The 20,579-nt window shown below is 47.9% G+C and overlaps 1 protein-coding gene across 1 annotated transcript in view; it reads left to right on the top strand.

Moving 5' to 3' along the window:
* PCSK2 (proprotein convertase subtilisin/kexin type 2) overlaps positions 1 to 6,567 on the top strand; it is a 258,198-nt gene extending 251,631 nt beyond the window's left edge. The window contains exon 12 of the mRNA XM_084776149.1: positions 5,845 to 6,567. Coding sequence (XP_084632275.1) covers positions 5,845 to 6,331 — 487 coding nt within the window. The 3' untranslated portion in view covers positions 6,332 to 6,567. The remainder of the gene's footprint in view (positions 1 to 5,844) is intronic.
* The last annotated feature ends 14,012 nt before the right edge of the window (positions 6,568 to 20,579 follow it).

Below are 20,579 nucleotides of genomic sequence, written 5' to 3'. Positions count from 1 at the left end.
GATACACAAAGCATCAGAAATATGTACAAGGTCGAAGAAGACCAAACCAGGACAAAAGAACTGGCCAAGGCCAAGGCTCTTTTCACTACATGATTCTGACCTTAATTCTTTTACCAAATGACATTCTATGCCCTCGTGGCCTGTATCAGGCCATGTGGCTGTCCTGCTGAAAGCTCAGTGGTGTCTTCACGGGTCAGGACCAGAGGCTGGCTTGGTGACATAGTGATAGCTATAGCTACTGAGTGGCCAAGATTGGGTTCTAGGGAAGGTCATGCAGGGCCTTGGGTGTCTAGCGATTCTGCACTGAAGGAGGTGATGCCTGGGGAAATCTTCCAACAAGAAGTCTCCTGAAGACTTTGAACACCTGCCTAGAGAGTAGTCTCCCAAAACCCATAACTGCCATTGCAGAGGCTCTGTCACTGTGGAGTATCCAGTGTCCTTTGGAGTAGCTGAACATACAGCACCGGATGCACTGCCTGCGACATTTAGGGCTCATCCCTACTCAGCATAACTAACTGTATATGAAGTCGGTCACTGAAGTCTTGCCCACTATGTCTCTTGGTAGTTTAGAAGAATTTCTTGGAAAATTTGGAATCTGTAACATCCAAAATAAGAGTAGACGGCTATCAAGCAATAGAGATGCTAAAAGTGCAACAGAGTAACTACAGTTTCCCTTCGCTATGATTCCAAATAATTTATGCAGAGGTAGCCACCGGTACCCAGTGCCTAATGCGCAGCTCGTGTGGCAGTTCCTCCTCACAGGAGAGCTGCTGAACAGGGCCAACAGAACAGAACATGGCAACCTGATAGCATCAACTCCACGCAGAGTGTTCAGAACCTGAGGCTAGCAGCGTGCCCGGCCAGTCCATGCTACGGCCTTGGGCCTCCCTTGTGTGGCTGGACCATCATTGCTCATGCCTCACACACAGACAGCAGAGCATCATGCTTTCAAAGAACTCAGAAGCTGGACAGGAGAGGTTGGTGAACAGCGTACCACTTGGCAGAGAAGACCCTGATGACCTGGAATCACTTCCAAGGACAGAGGAACGGACAGCCTCCACCACCGCCACTTTCCGCATCACTCAGGCAGCACAGGAGCAGCACATAGGGTGGAGAGAGTTCTAAGAGCGGTGATTGTCAGGTATATGGGTTTCCTCGGCGTTTATCTTCCCAGAGAAGGAGTCAATTTGAAAAGCAATTTTCTAAAGAACTTTATCAAGAGAGTCAGTGAAGGGTGCTCAAGGAGGATCAAAGGGAAGACCAAACTGGCTGTGACCGGCTGTGACCGGCTGTGCCAGCCATGTGCAAAGAACAGAATGAACTCCATTGCCCCATCACCTGCACGGAAGGGAGCACTAAGCTCAGGCCATTCACATCCCCCACCCTCTGTGAACCCCAAGGAAATTGTTGCTGCAGCTCCTCTAGCTGAGTGCGTGTTCCATCTGTATCCCAGGGGGTGGGAAATGTTCAACCCTGATATCTGCTCCAGGTGTGGCTCGGAGGGGAGTGAAAACAGTGTGCTTTGCCCTGTAACAGCTGTGCAGCTTAGCACAGCACTGCCACCCCCACAGCGTCTTCCTGTGAGGGTGACCAGGCACTTGACCCTATTGCATGCAGGAGAGGAACCCCCAAATGGACACACCACTAGGGAGTTCTCACAAAGGCAACGAAACAGTCAAAAGGACACAGTAGAGGGTCCATCAAACAAGAGCATTCTGGGAAATGCCTGATTCTAGGCAGGAGTCAGCTGACTGCATGCTTATTGCAATATATAACAGGATAAAGATATGAGCTGCCCCCTGAAACCCCCAAGGCTTTCTCTCTAGGACTTGAGTGTTAGGCTTTTGTGCGTCTCCTCATATAAGGTCAGCTGCTCTGAAGTGTCTTGCTGAGTGTGCGTGTTGAAGGCAGTTACTAAGAATGGGCACTCTGTGGCTACTCAGAATGCATCTTGCACAGCCACCTCCTATTTTAACTTCTTCTGAGCTAATTCTTCCTAAGCACAGAGCTTGTTTTTCCTTTAGAATTAACTTTTCCTCATTTTCTTTCTTTTTTTTTTTCTAAGAAAACAAGATGCAGCCACTGTAGTAAATCAAAATACAAATGGGAAAAGGAAAAAAAAAACTAAGTAAATAAGAAACCCCTGGGAAATACAGTCATCCCACAGTGTGTGCAAGTTGTGCTCCAGAACAACCCAATTAAGCATGTCCTCTTTGGGAGACCCCGGCTCCTGTGCAGTAAGCAGTTTTCATAACATGGGGATCAGGGGAGTTTGCGGAGCAGGAATTTCCCCCATGGCCCCAAACAAGCCATACTCCCCAGTCATGGCGTTCTGATCCCTTATACACATTCCAACCTCCAAGGCTTCAAGGCGATTTTGTGATTCTTAGCAAAAATCTTCATGTCTGTTCCCACCCCAGTCTGTCTTTCCGTTTTCCAAATGTGTAATGACCTTCCAATGTTTTCACTTGCTCCCCTCCATCTCTCCCTGTACCCACTCTCACACATGCACAGTGTCACATCTCAAGCAAGGAGATGCTGAGCCTTCTTAGGAGGGAAGCAGCTGGCCTGTGTCTTTGCCACCTTTGTCACCTTGCTCCGACTTCTCCCTTCGTCCCTGTCTCTAATGTCTGCCCTAGGTGGGGTGGAGCAGAGCCCAGGAGAAGCAGACAGGGCAGCAGCTGTGGACAGCTGACCTCTGCACTCTAAATGCCAAGGCAACGCCAGCATAGATCTCTCTACGAGAACTTCTCAGTGGCTTCTGTTTGTTTGATTGCATCTTTTGATATGGCGACTGACTTTCTTCTTGCTCCTGTTGGTCTCAAACTCCCAGCAATCCTTCTGCCTCTGCATTCCCAAGTCCTGACATTACAGGAATGAAAGGAACCAGGATTACTGAACTTACAAGATAGAATGTTCTCTAGAGCCAACAACGATATGAGCACAGTCAACAGGCCTCAGACACTGTGCTGAAGAGCCCAGCTATCAACCCAGTCGGCTCTCCTACACTGAGTAGCAACAGAATTCCAGGGGATGGAAAGTTACCTGTGATGTGACCCACTGGGGCTCTAGACTGTCAGTGGCACCAAACAGATGTCCCCACTTTGAAGGGGGTAGTATATGCTGACGTAATACATGTATTTATTCCAGCCCAGCATCTTCGGCCCCCAAGGAAAGTGCTCCAGACCCAGGAGCAGCAGAGAGCACTCAGCAGCTGAGGCTCACTCCCCTGGAGAAGGGATGGGCTCCTGAGCAGGCACTGATGTCATCTATGGAAATCCTTCAGCCACAGCGTGCCTGTATCTTGGGTTTGGCCCAATGCAACTTACAATGATACAGTCCAGGGTCCCCATCCAGAGAATAGCCCCACCCACAGCAATGAACGCAAGCAATATACTCCCTCACAGTCAAGGTCAGAGGCTGACCTGAGCCTAAATGACCCCTCACGCCTGTACCTGGAGGCTTGTCTCCTAGGAGATGCTAGGTCCTGTCACATGGCTCAGGAGAGTATGCCGGTATTAATCAAACAGACTGTGTGCTTGTGGAAACCCTCTCAGGCTCGTGGTCTTGGTATACTCACTTGGCACCAAGCTGGTTGTGTATAAAGAGCATCTTTTTGTAGATGTGTTATGTAAGACATGTTTTTAAAATATCTATTGTTCCTTCAAAAACAAACAAATATGTGCTATTTGGAGCTCTAACTGTAGAGCCATGTAGAGGGAGGCTATTCCACAGACAAGGAGTCAGGGAAGAAGCAGCCCTAGGAGGCACTAGGAGCCAGGCACTGTGGTTGGTGCTTTTACACAGTCATTATTCACAAGGCCCGACCACAACAGCCACATTTCAAACCCACACATAATCTTCTGATCTCTTACAACCTGTAGGTGTAGAAACTAAATTATAACGCAAGTAAGTGTGTTCCCGGACGCTGCCGTCCTTCCAACACACTGTGTGGTCCTCTCACGTAGCTTGTGTCTAGGGCCCAGAGCTCGGAGCTTAGTATTCCAAGACGTTCTCCAGGGAGGAGGTGATGCTGTAAGGAGAGGTGGCATAGAGAATGCCCGGGCTGGCCTCCCAGGGTCCCCAACTCTGGCCAAACACACCCTCAAAATCAACTAATCTTTCACTAGAATGAATTAAACCAACTTCGGCATTTTTAGCGGTAGAACAGCTGAGCCTCCCTAATGTAAGAATCAAACACACTCCAAGATTCAATATGATATCATAAGTGTAAAATCTCACACTGGCTCTCACATGGCAGATTCTGGTGAAAACGTCACTGCATAAATAAGAACAGCGTTTATGATGACCTTCAGGGTGGCAAATAGGGATAGGAAACGTACATGAATTCTCTCTGAAGACTTGTCTTCCATCTCCAAAATATCTCACTAGGCATAAGCACAAATTCCAGTATTCCAAATCTAAAGTACCTCTGGTCCCAAGCATTTGCAATAAGGAATATTGAGTCTGTAGAAAGCGTTAACTCAGCAGTAGCTCCCTTTCAAGGTACTTAGCACTTTAAAAGAAAAGCACTGTGGAAACTCTTTCTTGCAGCAGGCAGCTAGCCGTTAATGCAGAGGCTCACAACTGGACAATGCACTGAGAATAAGTGACTCTTGCGGGCTCGGCCCTAAATGGGGCATTACGCAAAATCCCCGAGACTCAGAACACGTTATGGAAGAGGAGACAAAAAAGACTGTAAGGCACAGAGGATAGGGGAGAGTGGTGTGAAGTGCTGCTTTCTGGCCTTGCCATTGCATTCATGGACTCACAGGAGCTATGGTCAGTGAACACATCTGCACAAGATGGAGCCATGAACAGCAAAGACAAGAGAGACATCCATGGGGCTCCACCCCTGGCTGAGTAGTTTCTGGCAACTGATGGCTGCTCGGGGAAGAAAACTCATTTTTCTTCAGGGTGTGGCCACTGGTAGGTTACCCATGCTCCAGTGGGCGCCCCCACACCCATGAATGTACAGGGAGCACTAATTGAGTTTAGTGGGTTTCTTTTTTCTTTTCTTTTTTGGTTTTTTGAGACAGGGTTTCTCTGTGTAGCCTTGGCTGTCCTGGACTCACTTTGTAGACCAGGCTGGTCTCAAACTCAGAGCAATCCGCCTGCCTCTGCCTCCCGAGTGCTGGGATTAGAGGTGTGCGCCACCACACCCGGCCGTGGGTTTCTTTTTTAATGCATGAAAATAAGAAAGGGGGCCATGTTGGGGGCCTAGGGAGAGTGGTGTGGGGAATTAGGGGGTGGAAATGATCAAGATACGTTGTATATAAAGTTGTCAAAGAATAAATTTTAAATGTTCTTTTATGAAAATAGCTCATTATAAGTTCTTTCCTCCATCTGAATTGCTCCTAAAGTTAGCCGTAAGGCAAGACCTTACTGAGTCACCCCAGTAAGAAGCAGGGATGCTGAAGAACATCCTCTCAGTTATTGGTAGAGGGGCTCTCCCTGAGGAATTAAAGCCCTGGCACCTTTAGGTGTCCTCCACACAGGCTGGGCAGATTCCCGTGATGTTAGCGGAGGAGAAGCCGGGGAAGTAGCCAGGCCACGTGAGATCTGTAATGGCAGGTGACTCAGAGGGGACTTAGGAGACGTGGGAAGGACACCAACAGTGGCTGCATCCCCTTTAGTGGGAACGTTCTATGCTCAGATCCACACACAGCTGATGTGAAAATCAAAACCCAGGTCGATCTCAATAACTGACCCCAAAGCACGGTCTCTTTCTGCTACAGCATGGTGTAGCTGTACAGCATGTACAGCATGGTGTCGTGGATGTGCGTCTCACGGCATGTACACCAAATATTCTCTTACCAGATTTCCTCCTCTCTCTGCCCTCAGGAAAATACCACCCACCGGCAAGTTGGTACTGACCCTCCAAACAAATGCATGCGAGGGGAAAGAAAACTTCGTCCGCTACCTCGAGCATGTCCAGGCTGTCATCACGGTCAACGCGACCAGGAGAGGGGACCTGAACATCAACATGACCTCCCCCATGGGCACCAAGTCCATTTTGCTGAGCCGGCGTCCAAGAGACGACGACTCCAAGGTGGGCTTTGACAAGTGGCCTTTCATGACCACGCACACCTGGGGGGAGGATGCCCGAGGGACCTGGACCCTGGAGCTGGGGTTTGTGGGCAGTGCGCCACAGAAGGGGCTGCTGAAGGAGTGGACCCTCATGCTGCATGGCACACAGAGTGCCCCGTACATCGATCAGGTGGTGAGGGATTACCAGTCTAAGCTCGCCATGTCCAAGAAGCAAGAGTTGGAGGAGGAGCTGGATGAAGCTGTGGCGCGAAGTCTGCAGAGCATCCTGGGGAAGAACTAGGGCCATGGCTCCATCCTTCACCTCCAACTCCTCCCTGTTTCTGCCTCTGTCCTTGCTCCACAGTTCTGGCAGGCACCAGCCACCCAGAAATTCCTGTTACCCCCCACATACACACACACACACACACAAGCAATCCCAGCCTGGTCTGCAGCTTTGCTCACTGTCAATGATTATTTTCACTACAATGGAAGCAGTCGTTTTTATTCTGTAGCCCAAATATAGTGTTCCTACCAACATCTGTGTCCTATGTGTTGACTAGACCTTTATTTCTGTCATGTAAGTGGGTGATATACTGCAAACAAAACCGGGACAGTTTTGCCCTCAATTTTTCTTTTTTTTGTCATATCTAAGAAGAGAAAGGAGTGCGCCTAAAAAGCCACACTTGGAGAGCCAAGAACATCTGTGGTCTCAGCCGAGGTGCTGCCACATAGCACAGAAGTGAAAGCTGACGGGTTCAACTCCACAGTTCTAGCACGGGGGTAAGGGGTTGGGGGAGAGTGGCTAAAATTAAGCAAGACTAGTCAGGGATGTAAATTGGGGGCCATGATGAGAAAGATGCTATCCCTAGGAAGCCCAAAACACTGGGCTGGGTGAGAAAATTTAAAAGGCAAGCTCACTGAAAAATCTACTACCAATACCCATATTATGTTCCCTGGGTTCTACCAGGATGACTTCAAACTGAGACACATGGCTCCACTGTCACCAGCTGTTGCTCTAAGTTGGGGTAGAATCCACTGGAACACCTAAAATGCCTCTTACATAGAGTTCATCCACACACCCTCAACTTCCTGGTACTCTTTGCCCAGCCATTCAAGAGAGAAACTAGACCTACAAGGTAGGTCTAGAGGGTTCTGGCAAGGAGCAGTTTACTAGCTTTAGAAATAGGAGCCTTGCTTTCCCCCTGGTGGTTTCTGACCTCCTTGATGACACAACCAAGAGGCAAGAGTTGTTTTGTTTTGTTTTGTTTTGTTTTGTTTCTCTTGTGTTTTGGTTTGGTTTTGACAGCTTTACCCACACCTACCTGGGCTTTGATTTCCCAAAAGTATCACTAGAGTGCAATACCTCCCTCCTTTAAGCTCCAGTTTCATTGATATGTTGGGGAAATGGGTCACTGTCCCAGAAGAGGCCAGTGGATGAAGGGAGCACATCGGGGGACATACGTGGCCATATTCATGTGGGGGAACATCAGGACATACGTGGCCATATTCATGTGGACCTCTGGTTGCAAGGAGCTTGTTCCACTGAGAGAGAAACATGCCACATCACTCACTCCCCATGACTCGAAGGCAGAAGGGAGCAAGAGACGTCTCTTTTAAGAAAGCACATGTTGTCACCTTGGCAACTCAGAAACCCATGAGACTATCTAGCAAGCCTCCCAAAGGTGATGGCTGACAACCTGAAAAGACAACAGATACCACTTCATTCCCAGTCATTACCAAAGTAACCCCTGTCACTTCCTGTCCCCACCCAAGGATCTGCTTCTCCATCAAATCTCAGTGTGCAGTCACGCACCCCCACCCCACACTCTCACCCTCCCTTCCCCGAAGCATGCACAAAGCCTGGAGTTCCCTTGCCCACGCCGGCCATCACTGACCTTCCATTCCTGAGGGTGGCAAGCTTGCTTCATTCTCTTCGCCCCATACATACAACATGAATTTTATCTTCTCTGACACCTTGTAACTTTCCCTGTGTCATGCTTTTGAGTGTAATAATATTTATGATTTTTAAAAGAAATTTATTACTCCTTGCAAAGGTCTTTTTAAAGCACCTTAGATTTCAAGAAAAAAAAACGGTAATCATTGAAAATTCATTTCACATTAATGGTCTGGAAATAAACCAAAGGACATTATGTGTGCATGTATGCATAAGTGCACACAGAAATATATATACATATGTAGACTATATATGTGTGTATATGTGTGTATATATATACTTGTATAAATGTACATACACACATATACCTAAATATGTGTGTATTCTGTATTCATTGAAGAAACAGACACCATATACATCTCTAAAAAAGTATTCAGAAAATATCAAAATGACTCCGGCTCAGTAAAAGGCCGGTGGAGACTCAGGTGAAATGTCTGTTCATCTCTTCCCATATGGCACCTCTGTAATTTTGAAGCTGTCTGTACAAACATTAAATGTCTTATATAAGCAGCAGAAATATAAAATAGTTGTCCGTATTTTCACACTTGTGGTATAATTTACGAAATTAGAGAGAAACTTATCCGCTTCTTAATAGAAATGGCAAGTTTTGATATGGGTATAGAGTATATAAAGATATATAGTGCTAAATATAAATATATGGTCTCTTCATTTTTGGCATCAGTTTTAACACAAACTATGTCTAGCTAGTGGTGTTTTATGATGCCCCTGATTCTAATACAAGAGATAGTTATTTATTTTAAAAAACTGAAAGCAAGTGAATAACAATCAGGTTAACATTGTTTCTTCCTGTGATAAAATTTTTAAGTAAATTTAAATATATATATATTGTAAATTAGGAGGCTCACCAATAAAATCTACCTTCCAGAAAACATGTGGGATGTGCTGTATCTTATACAAAAACACTTCCACCCAGCATAGGACCCAAAGATAGAACTTAAAAGCCAGCTTTAGTAAATATCAAGACAGATGAGTAATTAGCCGATAAGTCACGTGCAAATTATGTTTAACAGCAGCATTTCTGAGACTCTGGTTACATTTGGGAGTGGGCTATAAATTCAGTTTAGATAGTCAATGCCAGGACTTCTAACAGGAGAAAATAGCTCAATCATCTATAGTAAGTACTGTTTCCTAAAGTGCCTGCTCCTCGATGTGTGTGTGTGTGTGTGTGTGTGTGTGTGTGTGTGTGTGTGTGTGTGTGTGTGTATACAGTCATGTATCTGTATTCCTGCTTGCCTAAGCATGTATACTGGCCCATATGTAAAATATATGTCTTATTGCAGACCATAATCAGTAATATTTTATAGCCAGGCATGGTGACACCTGCCTTTAATCCCAAATTTGCAAGGCAGAGATTTCTGTGAGTTTGAGGCTAGCCTGGTCTACATAGCGAGTTCCAGGGAAGCCAGAGCTATAGAGAGAGACCCTGTGTCAAAAACAACAACAACAACAACTGAAATCTTTTACAAACACGACTGTAGAACACACTCAGCTAGATTAAGTTATAATAACAGACTCAGAGTCTCAGTAACGTAATACCAAGGTTTATTTTGTCATTCCCCCGAGTTCGGATGAGGGTTCGGTAACGCTCCAGAGCTGCAGCTCTCCATGCACTGAGCAGGAATCTGGGCCACTTAAGTCTCATGCTCTGTGGTCTGAAATCACCAGGCAGTCTCTCCTCCTCCCTCTCGCCCACAGCATCAGACAGTTCTCATGAATGAACCTACGTGAACACCGGGCAGCTGAGAAACATTGGAAAACTAATGGGGTATGCAGTGGGCTTTAGATCCCTCGCAATGGTGTTTGATAGCCCTGTAAAGCAAGTTGTTAATTCTGACTTACATGCTCACCTCTCCTCATGGGTGGCCCTGTGCATTGTTGCACACTAACTAACTGTACCTCCCCCCATGTGAACATCTATTACTCCAAAAGAAAAAACCATTTAAGTAATTCATTGTAAATGATTTACAATGTTCTCTGATCCTGTATTTATTAAACACAATTATTAAGGCTCACTTTAAGTGAGCCTATGACTAAAAGCAGATGTGGAAATATATATGGCCTAAAGTTTGGTCTTGTGATATTGAAACACTATAAGCCAACACTTTTGTTCAGGCGTTGATACCCTAAAGATTGAGGTTTGGTATGTGTGTGTGTGTGTGTGTGTGTGTGTGTGTGTGTGTGTGTGTGTGTGTGTGTGTGTTTGTGTGTAGGTTCAGTTTTCTTAACCAATATATTTTATTATGAACTTATTAACCGAGCGTACGTCCCTTATAACACGACTAACTGAAACAATAGGAAAAGAAGATTAAAGAATAACAAAACCGTAAGGTATCGGTTTCAAGGAGCGATTCTCCTGGTGTAGTCAGCAGGATTTCTTCAGCTGGAACCTGAAGTAACCAGAACCCGGAACCTCAGCAGGAGCCGGAGCCCTGAAGCCTTCCCTCGAGCGGTTCTCTCTAGGAGCGTCTCAAAGTGGAGCGATGAACAGCCAAAACTATCCCAAGTCTCCAAAGGCCCGGCCTCCTGTTCTGGGCTCTTTTATATATCTCCTCCCTGAGTCTGCTCACGGATCTTTTCAGCTGGCAACAATCAAGATCCTGCATGAGGTGGTTTGTCTTATAGTGGATTAACATCACCTGTTCTCTCAAGACCGTTATGATCTCACACTTGGGATCATAACAAAAACAGGTTTATCTCTCCTTCATGTGTGCACGCATGCACATCTGTCTGTCTGTCTGTGTGAGTGTGCATGGGTGTGTGTGTGTTGTTATTTATTTTTCACTCTTTTTTTAAATTTGCTTTACTTTATGTGTGTGCACATTTCACTTGTGTGCCTGTTGGATCCCTTGGAACTGGGGTTACAGATGGTTATAAGCCACTGTGTGGGTGCTGGGAATTGAACCTGGGTCCTCTGCAAGAGTAACAAGTGCTATTAACAGCTTAGCCATCTCTCCGGATCCATTTTTTTTAAATTCCTACAGAGTTATTACTCTGTGACATTATTACCCTTGTCATTATAAATTAAGATGGTTGGTCACTGCCCCATATCGAGGCTGCCTTGCCTGGCCTCAGTGGCTGAGGATGAGCTCAATTCTGATGAGACTTGATGTGCGGGGGTGGGGGCCACTCCCCTTTTCTGAGGAGAAGTTGGGGAGATAAGGGAAGAAGTTGGAGGGAAAGACCAGGAGGAGAGGAAGCAAGTGGTTGTGATCAGGATACAAAGTGAATATATAAATTAATTAATAACAATGGGCTTCCATGTGACAAATGCACTCATTGATTAAACTGATTATATGGAAACCACACAGTACAAAACCACATAACAAAGTACTTTATATTTAGATAGAAAGAGGAATGCTAAATCAGGAGATGTGTTGACTTCATAGCCAGTGTTTATAGATGCAAGAATCTAGTTTGTTTCTAAAAAGAAAAATAAAACCACAAAGATTAGAAAAAGTGGATATAGCCAGGTGTGGTGGCTCATGCTTGTAATCCCAGCACTCCGAGAGGCAGAGGCAGGTGGATCTCTGTGAGTTCAAGGCCAGCCCTGTTTACAAAGCAAGTCCAGAACAACCAAGGATACACAGAGAAATCCTGTCTTGAACAAAAAAAAAAAAAAAAAAAAGGTTCTCTGCCCCCCAAAAAAGATGAGTTGAAAGAAAGGATAGAAGAAAGAACATCAACCTGTGGGAGCTTAAACTCACAGAGAGACAAGCTGGGAGACGTTGGCAGAGAGACACTAGCAAACAGGAGAATCCTAGTCTACGAGGAATGGAAATCTATTGAGAACAGAGGCCAGTGCCCTGGGTGAGCCACACCTAGGCCTAGACACAGTGCACCGACTCCATCGCCCGCCAGTGGCCCCACTCCATGTCCTCCCACAGTCTTCCGATGCCTCCTCAATGTCCCAAGAGTATTAACTGCATTTAAGAGATACACACACCTAGATCCGGAAAAGCTGTTTCTACGGCAAATTAGTCAGCGAGCAGAGCACTTGAGTTTTCCCTCTAATCTCTTATTCGTTTAGCTAAACCTTTTTTTTCCTTCCATTTGGAACACTGATCTGATTTCAGATTTCTAAGGAAGCAAGAAGTGAGTCTGATCGGGAGGTAAATTCTCCAGGCCAGGCCTCTAATGCAGCCCACGGAGGTGAAGGCTCGGTCTTGCTAGACCCCTAATTCTCAGCCTACAAGAACTAGGGCAGGGTCAGGATCTAGAAATCTCAGCCCACAGAGTTCAGAGGCCAAAGCAGTCCAACCACAACAAAGCTGCCAACCCCTAAAGTCAGTTGTCACCTATTTATACCAAGAAATCTTCTGACACATGCGACAGCCCAGCACAGCATGGAGTGTCTGGCCTACTGCCTCATCAAAATCCTGCACCCAACAGAACATCGTACAAACTGTTCCCAGCTGGAGACTAAGACTTCCCATTTTTCCCTCGTGATCCATGACCACTGACTTGCTGTGGGTGACAGGTAAGCAACGTGGTCACAGGATGCTCACAAGCAAGTACAGAGGTGTGGCTGCTGAGGGCACCAACACCATAGAGGTATTGCCCCAGGAACCAACCTCAACCTAAGATTCCTCTTTCTTTCTTGAATCAGTGTGCATGTGTGTGTGTGTGTGTGTGTGTGTGTGTGTGTGTGTGTGTGTGTGTGTGTTATTTATTTTCTAGTATCCAAACTTGAAACAACTTGTGCCTTAGTGTCTAATGTGACTTGTGTCTAATGATGCCCTTTGTCATTAGTGTGCCAAACACCATGAGTTTTGAGGTCACCTCATTCACCAATGTGCCCCAAACACAAATCTATGATAGAAAAGTTTTAAGATAAATATGATAGCAGTGGTTACTTCAAGATCCTCCCCTTTAGGCTTCTAGTCGAAGGGGTGACTACATGGAGTTTTCCAACATGAAGTGGGGGACGCAGGTCAGAATCACCTTCTGATGCTCTCATCTGAGGTCATGGCAGGCCCTGGGGGTGCATTCCTGATGTCAGGGAGGCAGCAAACCAGAGCCATGGACCAAATCCAGGCACTGCCTGTGTTTGTAAGTGCAGCTTTGTTGGAAACACAGGCCTGCTTGTCTTTACTCTGTATTACAACAGCAGAGCTGAGTGATCATAGCAGACACTATGTGATCCTTATTTATTAGTACGTCTGCGTGTGTTCTGTTCGTGAGTGTGTGTCTGTCGTTGCAGGCCAGAGGCAGGTGACAGGCACATCCTCAAATGCTCTCCACCTTGTCTTTTGAGACATGGTGTTGCACTTGAACCTGGAGCTCAGCTGGCTGGCCAACAAGCCCCAGATATCCTCCCGTGTCTGCCTTCCCAGCTCTATGATTACTGAGCCATCTCCTCAGCCCTTTAGGAAAGAAAGTTGCCGGCCACGTACCTCCTTGGCCCGTTAGGAAGACACTTGTATAGTTTCCAAACATACCAACAGCCAGTTGTTCTGTCTATCTGCCTACAGTATTCACCAACAGCAGAGACTTAGCAAGCCGACTTGAAGCAAGCCAGAGAAGCAAAGTGGCAGTGCCCAAGAGTCACCCTCAATTAGACAAAGATGAGACCAGGTGGTGCAATAGTTCAGCTTCCTCACCTCCCGTGGGAACAACTTGAAGACTTTAGCCAGTCTCTTAAGAGGTCCTCAACAGGATGGCGTCAGCTCTGGTAGAGGTACACACATGCAGGTGTGGACATGACAGCTGGCCATCTGAGTTAGGGTCTTGGTTCTCCCTCAGGACAGCTGATGTTTCTTGAACATGAACCCCACCCACCCACCGCCCTACCTTGTAAAAGCAATGCAGAGGAGCTGGGCCTTTCACTTACTAGTACAGTGTTTGCCCAGCAACTCTGAGTCCCTGAATGGGGACTCTCACTAGAAACAGAGGGAAGGCAATACTTAGGGGCCTTTTGAGGACTCAGGGCTTTCAACCCATTCTCAAGCTCTGAGTGCAGGAGAAGCCCAAGTGGCCAGAGTGGTGCTAGGTAAGAAATTCAGGAAAAAAAAATTCAGGCATACATAGGAGAGGCTGGAATTAATGTCACTTGGGGCCCCCGGACCTCTGAGCAGGGCGAAACAGATTGGTGTGGGTACCTCTAAGCCGCTGAAATGAGGCTGATGTGTGCAAACACTGGTGGTGACTCCCAACCATAAAACTATTTGTGTTGTTACTTCATAACTATAATTTTGCTGCTATTATGAATCATAACATAATCTGTGCTTTCTGGTGGACTTAGGTGACCCCTGTGAGAGAGCCATTTAATTCCCAAAGGAGTCCCAAGCCATAAGTTGAGAGCTGCTGCCTCAGAGGAAGACTGCAGTGTGTTCAGTGTGTTCTTTTGGCCTGATGTCAATGAGAGAGTATCTTATGGGTCTAGACTAGGGTAGGGGGTAAGGGGGCCCACCAGCCCTAGGCCAGTGAAGGCCATATCTTGGCTGACAGTATCAGAGTTGTATCCTGAGTGGGAAGAAGTGTGGTCCATTACAAACCCAGGGTTACGGATAGCCAGTGTGTCTGGGAAAGGAAGGCAGCCAGTGCCACTCGGCACCTTAGGCTGGATCTTCCCAGAAGGCAACCCAAAGAACCGGGGCCAAGAGCAAGCAGCTTAGTTGAAAAGAAGCATCTGTGTCAGGAAGGAGATTGAAACAGGAGAAGGAGGAGGCCCATATAGGGCTGCTGACAGGTGCGGCTTCCTCCTGGACATCTGGGCTCAAACCCATCCTGGATGGCTCAAGATATTTATGTTGCATATGCCTCAGTTTTCCCAAAAAGAGGAGGAAAGGGGCAGGGTCTTCCACTCTGGGTCCTATCCTCCCTGGGTCGAGGGCGGCTGCTCCAGAAGTACCACTCCACCGAACTCCCAGCCTGCTCGGTGTGGATCAAACACTCTCCAACAGCCATAGGATATCGTAAGGCGGAGAGTCCCGTGTGCTTATAGTCCTGAGGCCATAGGGTGCGGGCATGAGCCAGCACCACAGGGAGTCTAAGCCAGGCCCTCCAACGCTGGTGTAATTGCCATGATGAGGTCACCTGGGATGTTTGGACCCTGACCGGGATGGGAGCCGCCATGCAGCTTCCTTGGGGAAGAGACAAATTTGGAACACCTCACACCCAAGAAAGAAAGAGAAGAGAAGATGGAAACCCTGTGCTGGTCACCACGGGGAGGCCATTTCTGCGCCCCCACCCTTAGTAATGAGAAATGAAAACAAAAGTCTGGAGACTTTAAGAAGGGCCAAGAAAATAAACCAGTTCTGCAGCTTTCCAGGGAATACAGAAACAGCAAAGGCAGTGGACAGCAGACCCAACAAAACGGGCAAGTGAGGCTGCTCCCAGGGGTCCCAGGGTAGGTGGGGCCAAGAGCTCAGTCATCCCCAAAGCACCCGCTGAAGCCCTCTCCATGTTGCACACCATGGCCCCTGCTTTCAGGCTGAGAAAGCCAGCCAGGAAAATGGGGTTCATCTGGTCTCTGCCCCGGCCCCCAACCCTGACTTCTGCTCCTTCCATTATACCCAAAGCCCTCCGTCCTTGTTTGTCCTCTTCAAACAGGCCAAGGCCTTTCCCACCCCAGGGCATTTGCACTTAAAATTCTCTGTGCCTGGGAAATGTTCTTCCCTCAGATCTGAACAGGGTGCCCCATTTTATCATTCAGATCACGGGTCATATTCCCCATAGTGTCTTCTCTTTACTAATCAACCCCAAGCAGATACCACCAGTCACTCCAGCAGCCCACACCACCGACGGCCCTCATAGCACCAGCCAGAGCCCACACCACTGATGACCCTCATAGCACCAGCCAGAGCCCACACCACTGATGACCCTCACAGCACCGGCCAGCAGCCCACACCACTGACGACCCTCACAGCACCAGCCAGCAGCCCACACCACTGATGACCCTCATAGCACCAGCCAGCAGCCCACACCACCGACGACCCTCATAGCACTGGCCAGCAGCCCACACCACTGACGACCCTCACAGCACTGGCCAGCAGCCCACACCACTGACGACCCTCACAGCACTGGCCAGCAGCCCACACCACTGACGACCCTCACAGCACCGGCCAGCAGCCCACACCACTGACGACCACACCACTGACGACCCTCATAGCACCGGCCAGCAGCCCACACCACTGACGACCCTCATAGCACCGGCCAGCAGCCCACACCACTGACGACCCTCATAGCACCGGCCAGCAGCCCACACCACTGACGACCCTCATAGCACCGGTCAGCAGCCCACACCACTGACGACCCTCATAGCACCGGCCAGCAGCCCACACCACTGACGACCCTCATAGCACCGGCCAGCAGCCCACACCACTGACGACCCTCATAGCACCGGCCAGCAGCCCACACCACTGACGACCCTCATAGCACCGGCCAGCAGCCCACACCACTGACGACCCTCATAGCACCGGCCAGCAGCCCACACCACTGACGACCCTCATAGCACCAGCCAGCAGCCCACACCACTGACCACCCTCATAGCACCAGCCAGCAGCCCACACCACTGACCACCCTCATAGCACCAGCCAGCAGCCCACACCACTGACGACCCTCATAGCACTGGCCAGCAGCCCACACCACTGACGACCCTCATGGCACTGGCCAGCAGCCCACACCACTGACGACCCTCACAGCACTGGCCAGCAGCCCACACCACTGACAACCCTCATAGCACTGGCCAGCAGCCCACACCACTGACGACCCTCATAGCACTGGGTCTGATTTTCTGAGGCAAGTATTCTGTCTCCTTCTGTACTCTCTTCTTCCCCACACGAGATCACATCTGACCCCCTCCCCACAGTCTTTACAAAGCCTGTCAGGACAGACTCCCAATCCACTTTTCCTGGATGATTAAATATAATATAAAAATGGCCTTTCATTCCAAAATGATACCCCCTGCCTTTTTGTATAAGAATATTCACTGAACACAGAGTCTGGACAATAAAAGGGCTGAGTGGGGAAAAGAAAGACTTTTTGGTGGCTGTTAGTGCCTGCGAAAACAGACACATGGGCCACGGTCCTGCATCCCAGGGCCCAGCCCGCGGCTCACAACATTCTCCCTTAAGCTTTTAAGTTATAAATATTTCAAACTGCAGAATGGACTGGCTTCTCCATTCATCTTTTAGAGGGAACAACAAAAGCATATTTCTTTCTTGAAACCAAAGCCTCAAATGAATTCAGAACAAGGCTGTTTAAGGCTCTACCTCAGGACAAAAGGTGACTCTGTTTATTCTTCTGCTATTCCTGACAAAGCAGCACCAGGATGGCCCTGTGACCCTGTCAGCTTTCTCTCAGTGTGTGGCTGTCTTGCCAGGGGCTTGTTTTCTCCTTTTTAGGCCAACACAACAATCCTTTTCAGCGCATTCACTCAGTGCCCCTCGTGTATTATGGGGCATCCACGTGAAGAGACAACTTTTTAATTGTTATAAGTTAAAAACTTATTTCTAGACTGTTAACAGGGCAGTTTTGACATGTCTGTGGGCTAAGCCGATAGTTAACCAAATACAAGGTCCTGTGTTCAACCCCAGACACACACACACACACACACACACACCACCACCACCACCACCACCACCACCACCACCACATACAGACATACATACACACACACACACACACACACCACCACCACCACCACCACCACCACCACATACAGACATACATACACACACACACACACACACCACCACCACCACCACCACCACCACCACCACATACAGACATACATACACACACACACACACACACACACACATACACACACACACACCACCACCACCACCACCACCACCACCACATACAGACATACATACACACACACACACACACACCACCACCACCACCACCACCACCACCACATACAGACATACATACACACACACACACACACACATACACACACACACACCACCACCACCACCACCACCACCACATACAGACATACATACATACACACACACACACCATACTATACACTATTTTACATACACATATATAGACACAACACACACACACCTGACCCCACACCACACCATACCACACCACATACATACTACATGTATATTTGGTGTGTGTGGTATATATGTGATGTGATGTGTATTTGGTGTGTGTGCATGTGGTGTGTGTGTATATAGTATGTGTGGTGCATATGTGATGTGATGTGTGTGTACTTGGTATGTGTATGTGGTGTGTGTGTGGGTGTGTGTGGTATAGTCTCTGTGCATAGTGTGTATGTGATGAGGACGTGGTGTGTGCATATGTTTGTGGTATATAGTCTGTATGTATAGTGTATGTGTGTGGTGTGTGTGTGTGTGGTGTGTAGTATTTAGTTGATGAGTGCCTGTTATATTAATTCACTAGCTTCTTACATATGTGTATGCATATATTCCTGTACGTATACGTTTGTGTACATGCATGCATTGGGGGTAGTGTAGAAGGTGGGGGACCTCCTCCGTTGCTTCTCTACCATATTCTGGAGACAGTGTCACTCACCGAACCTAGAACCCACCACCTGGCTGGGCTGGCTGTCCAGTGAGCCTCGCCCTGGGATTCCAGGAGTGGACCCTGTGCCCAGCTACAGGCTTACAGGACAACTACTCCCCAGGCCTGCTTCACTCACTTCTAGACCGGAGTTTACAACCTAGCGTGCCTGTTTGCTTTCAGGAACATGACCTAAAATTGTACTTCCTGCATGGAAAAAAATGTAAGCATCTTACACAAAAGAACAGTCGGTGCACATGCTGCTGCAAGCAGGACCAGTGCTCTGCCTGTGTCCTCTAACCTCAACATTTCCATCTACCTCCGGGACTGACTTCCAAAGCCACCACGTGGACTTCTTTTCCTGAGGACATCCTAGGCCCCCAGAGTTAACACTCTGAGTAGCCGCCTCCCACTCACTGACGGCAGTTTGTCAGTCACTACTCTGTCTCCTAGGCCTAGACTAGTGCTCCGTTCTGGCCCCCACAGTTGCTCAGTGAAATTCAGCTCCTCCACTGGCCTTCCCGGAAACAGATAGGACAGCACCCTTTCCATTGGTAGCCTTGACTTCCTGACTTCCTCCCTACCTGGTTCTTCCTGAGATCACGTTACAAAGAAACTTTTTACAGTCAAATGCTTGCCTGGTGGCTGAGGCCTGTGAAGATGACTCAGTTATGCAAGCATAAGCCTCAGTTCAATTACCCAAAGCCTGCACAGAAAGCCAGGCCTGGGCAGACGAATCTCTGAGACCTGCCTAATTGGTAAAGTCCAATCCAATGAGAGGCCCTGTCTTAAAACAAGGTAGACAGCACCTGTCTTCTGGCCTCCACATTCATGCATACACACATACCCAATTGCACACACATGAACACTCACATACATGCTCACACATGCATGTGCAAATGCCTGTGCATGTATGCATGCGCGCGCACACATATTTACTTCAGGATCAGCTTTTTTTAATATATAATTTTGCTTTTTGTTTTATAATGTACTGATTTTCATTTTATGTGCATTGGTGTTTTGCCTACATATATGTCTGTGAAGGGCATCAGATGCCCTGGAACTGGACTTACAGAGAGTTGTGAGCTGCCATGTGGGCGCTGGGAATTGAACCTGTCTCCTCTGGAAAAGCAGTCAATGTTCTTAAAGGCTGAGCCACCTCTCCGGCCCCAGGGCAGCTTGTGAGGGACCCCAAACTTAGAATGTTCTCATCAATCCATGTCTAACAAACCCTCGGCCACATGAGCTTGCACTTGTGCTTGGAATGGAATGAACGGCCCATGGTCATCAACGAGCTGATTTTCTGTGTGAAACCCAGAAAGTATCTTGAGATTTTAATGAATCTGTGCAGCACGCTGAGTCTGATGTGGCCGACCATGTCTAGACTCCTTACACTTAGGAGGCTGAGGCAGAAGATCAGAAGCTCAAGAGAGACCCTGTCTCAAAACCCAACAGTAAGTAAAGAACAGTGAAGTACATGTCCCTTCCTAAAAAAGGATGGTGTGGTGACCATTAAGAGAGCAGCCTTACACCCACCAGAATGGCCAATGCCAAGAGCCGCCCTGTTGAGGGGGCTCACTAGGCATGTGGGCTGTCTAGGAGGTGATCTGGTGTTTGCAAGGTCTTATACCATGATGTACCTCGCTCCCAGCCTCTAACATGCTGTCAGGAGCCATTGATTTGGGAAAATCCAGGAGGCATGAGAGATCTCTGGAGGTGATCCGATATTTGCAAGGTCTGTATCGTGATGTGCCCCAGAATTGCTTCCAACCTCTGACTACCCTGTCAATTGTGCACTGCTGCATCTCTCTGAAATCTGGCATTAGAGCCGGGCATGGTGGCGCATGCCTTTAATCCCAGCACCCAGGGAGGCAGAGGCAGGTGAATCACTGTGAGTCTAAGGCCAGCTTGGTCTACAAAGCGAGTCCAGGACAGCCAGGACTACATTCATGGCCAGCCCGGTCTACAAAGCGAGTCCAGGATAGCCAAGATTACACAGAGAAACCCTGTCTCGAAAAACCAAAAGTAAATACATCTGGCATTGGTGTGAATTGTTATTTTCTGGGTACTGGCCAGCTCTGATTGA

The sequence above is a fragment of the Acomys minous genome, assembly GCF_964271855.1.
Source record: "Acomys minous genome assembly, chromosome: 3".
NCBI classification, from domain to species: domain Eukaryota; kingdom Metazoa; phylum Chordata; class Mammalia; order Rodentia; family Muridae; genus Acomys; species Acomys minous.
The sequence above is the reverse complement of the archived record's forward strand: the minus strand, read 5'-3'. Positions and strand labels throughout refer to the sequence as shown.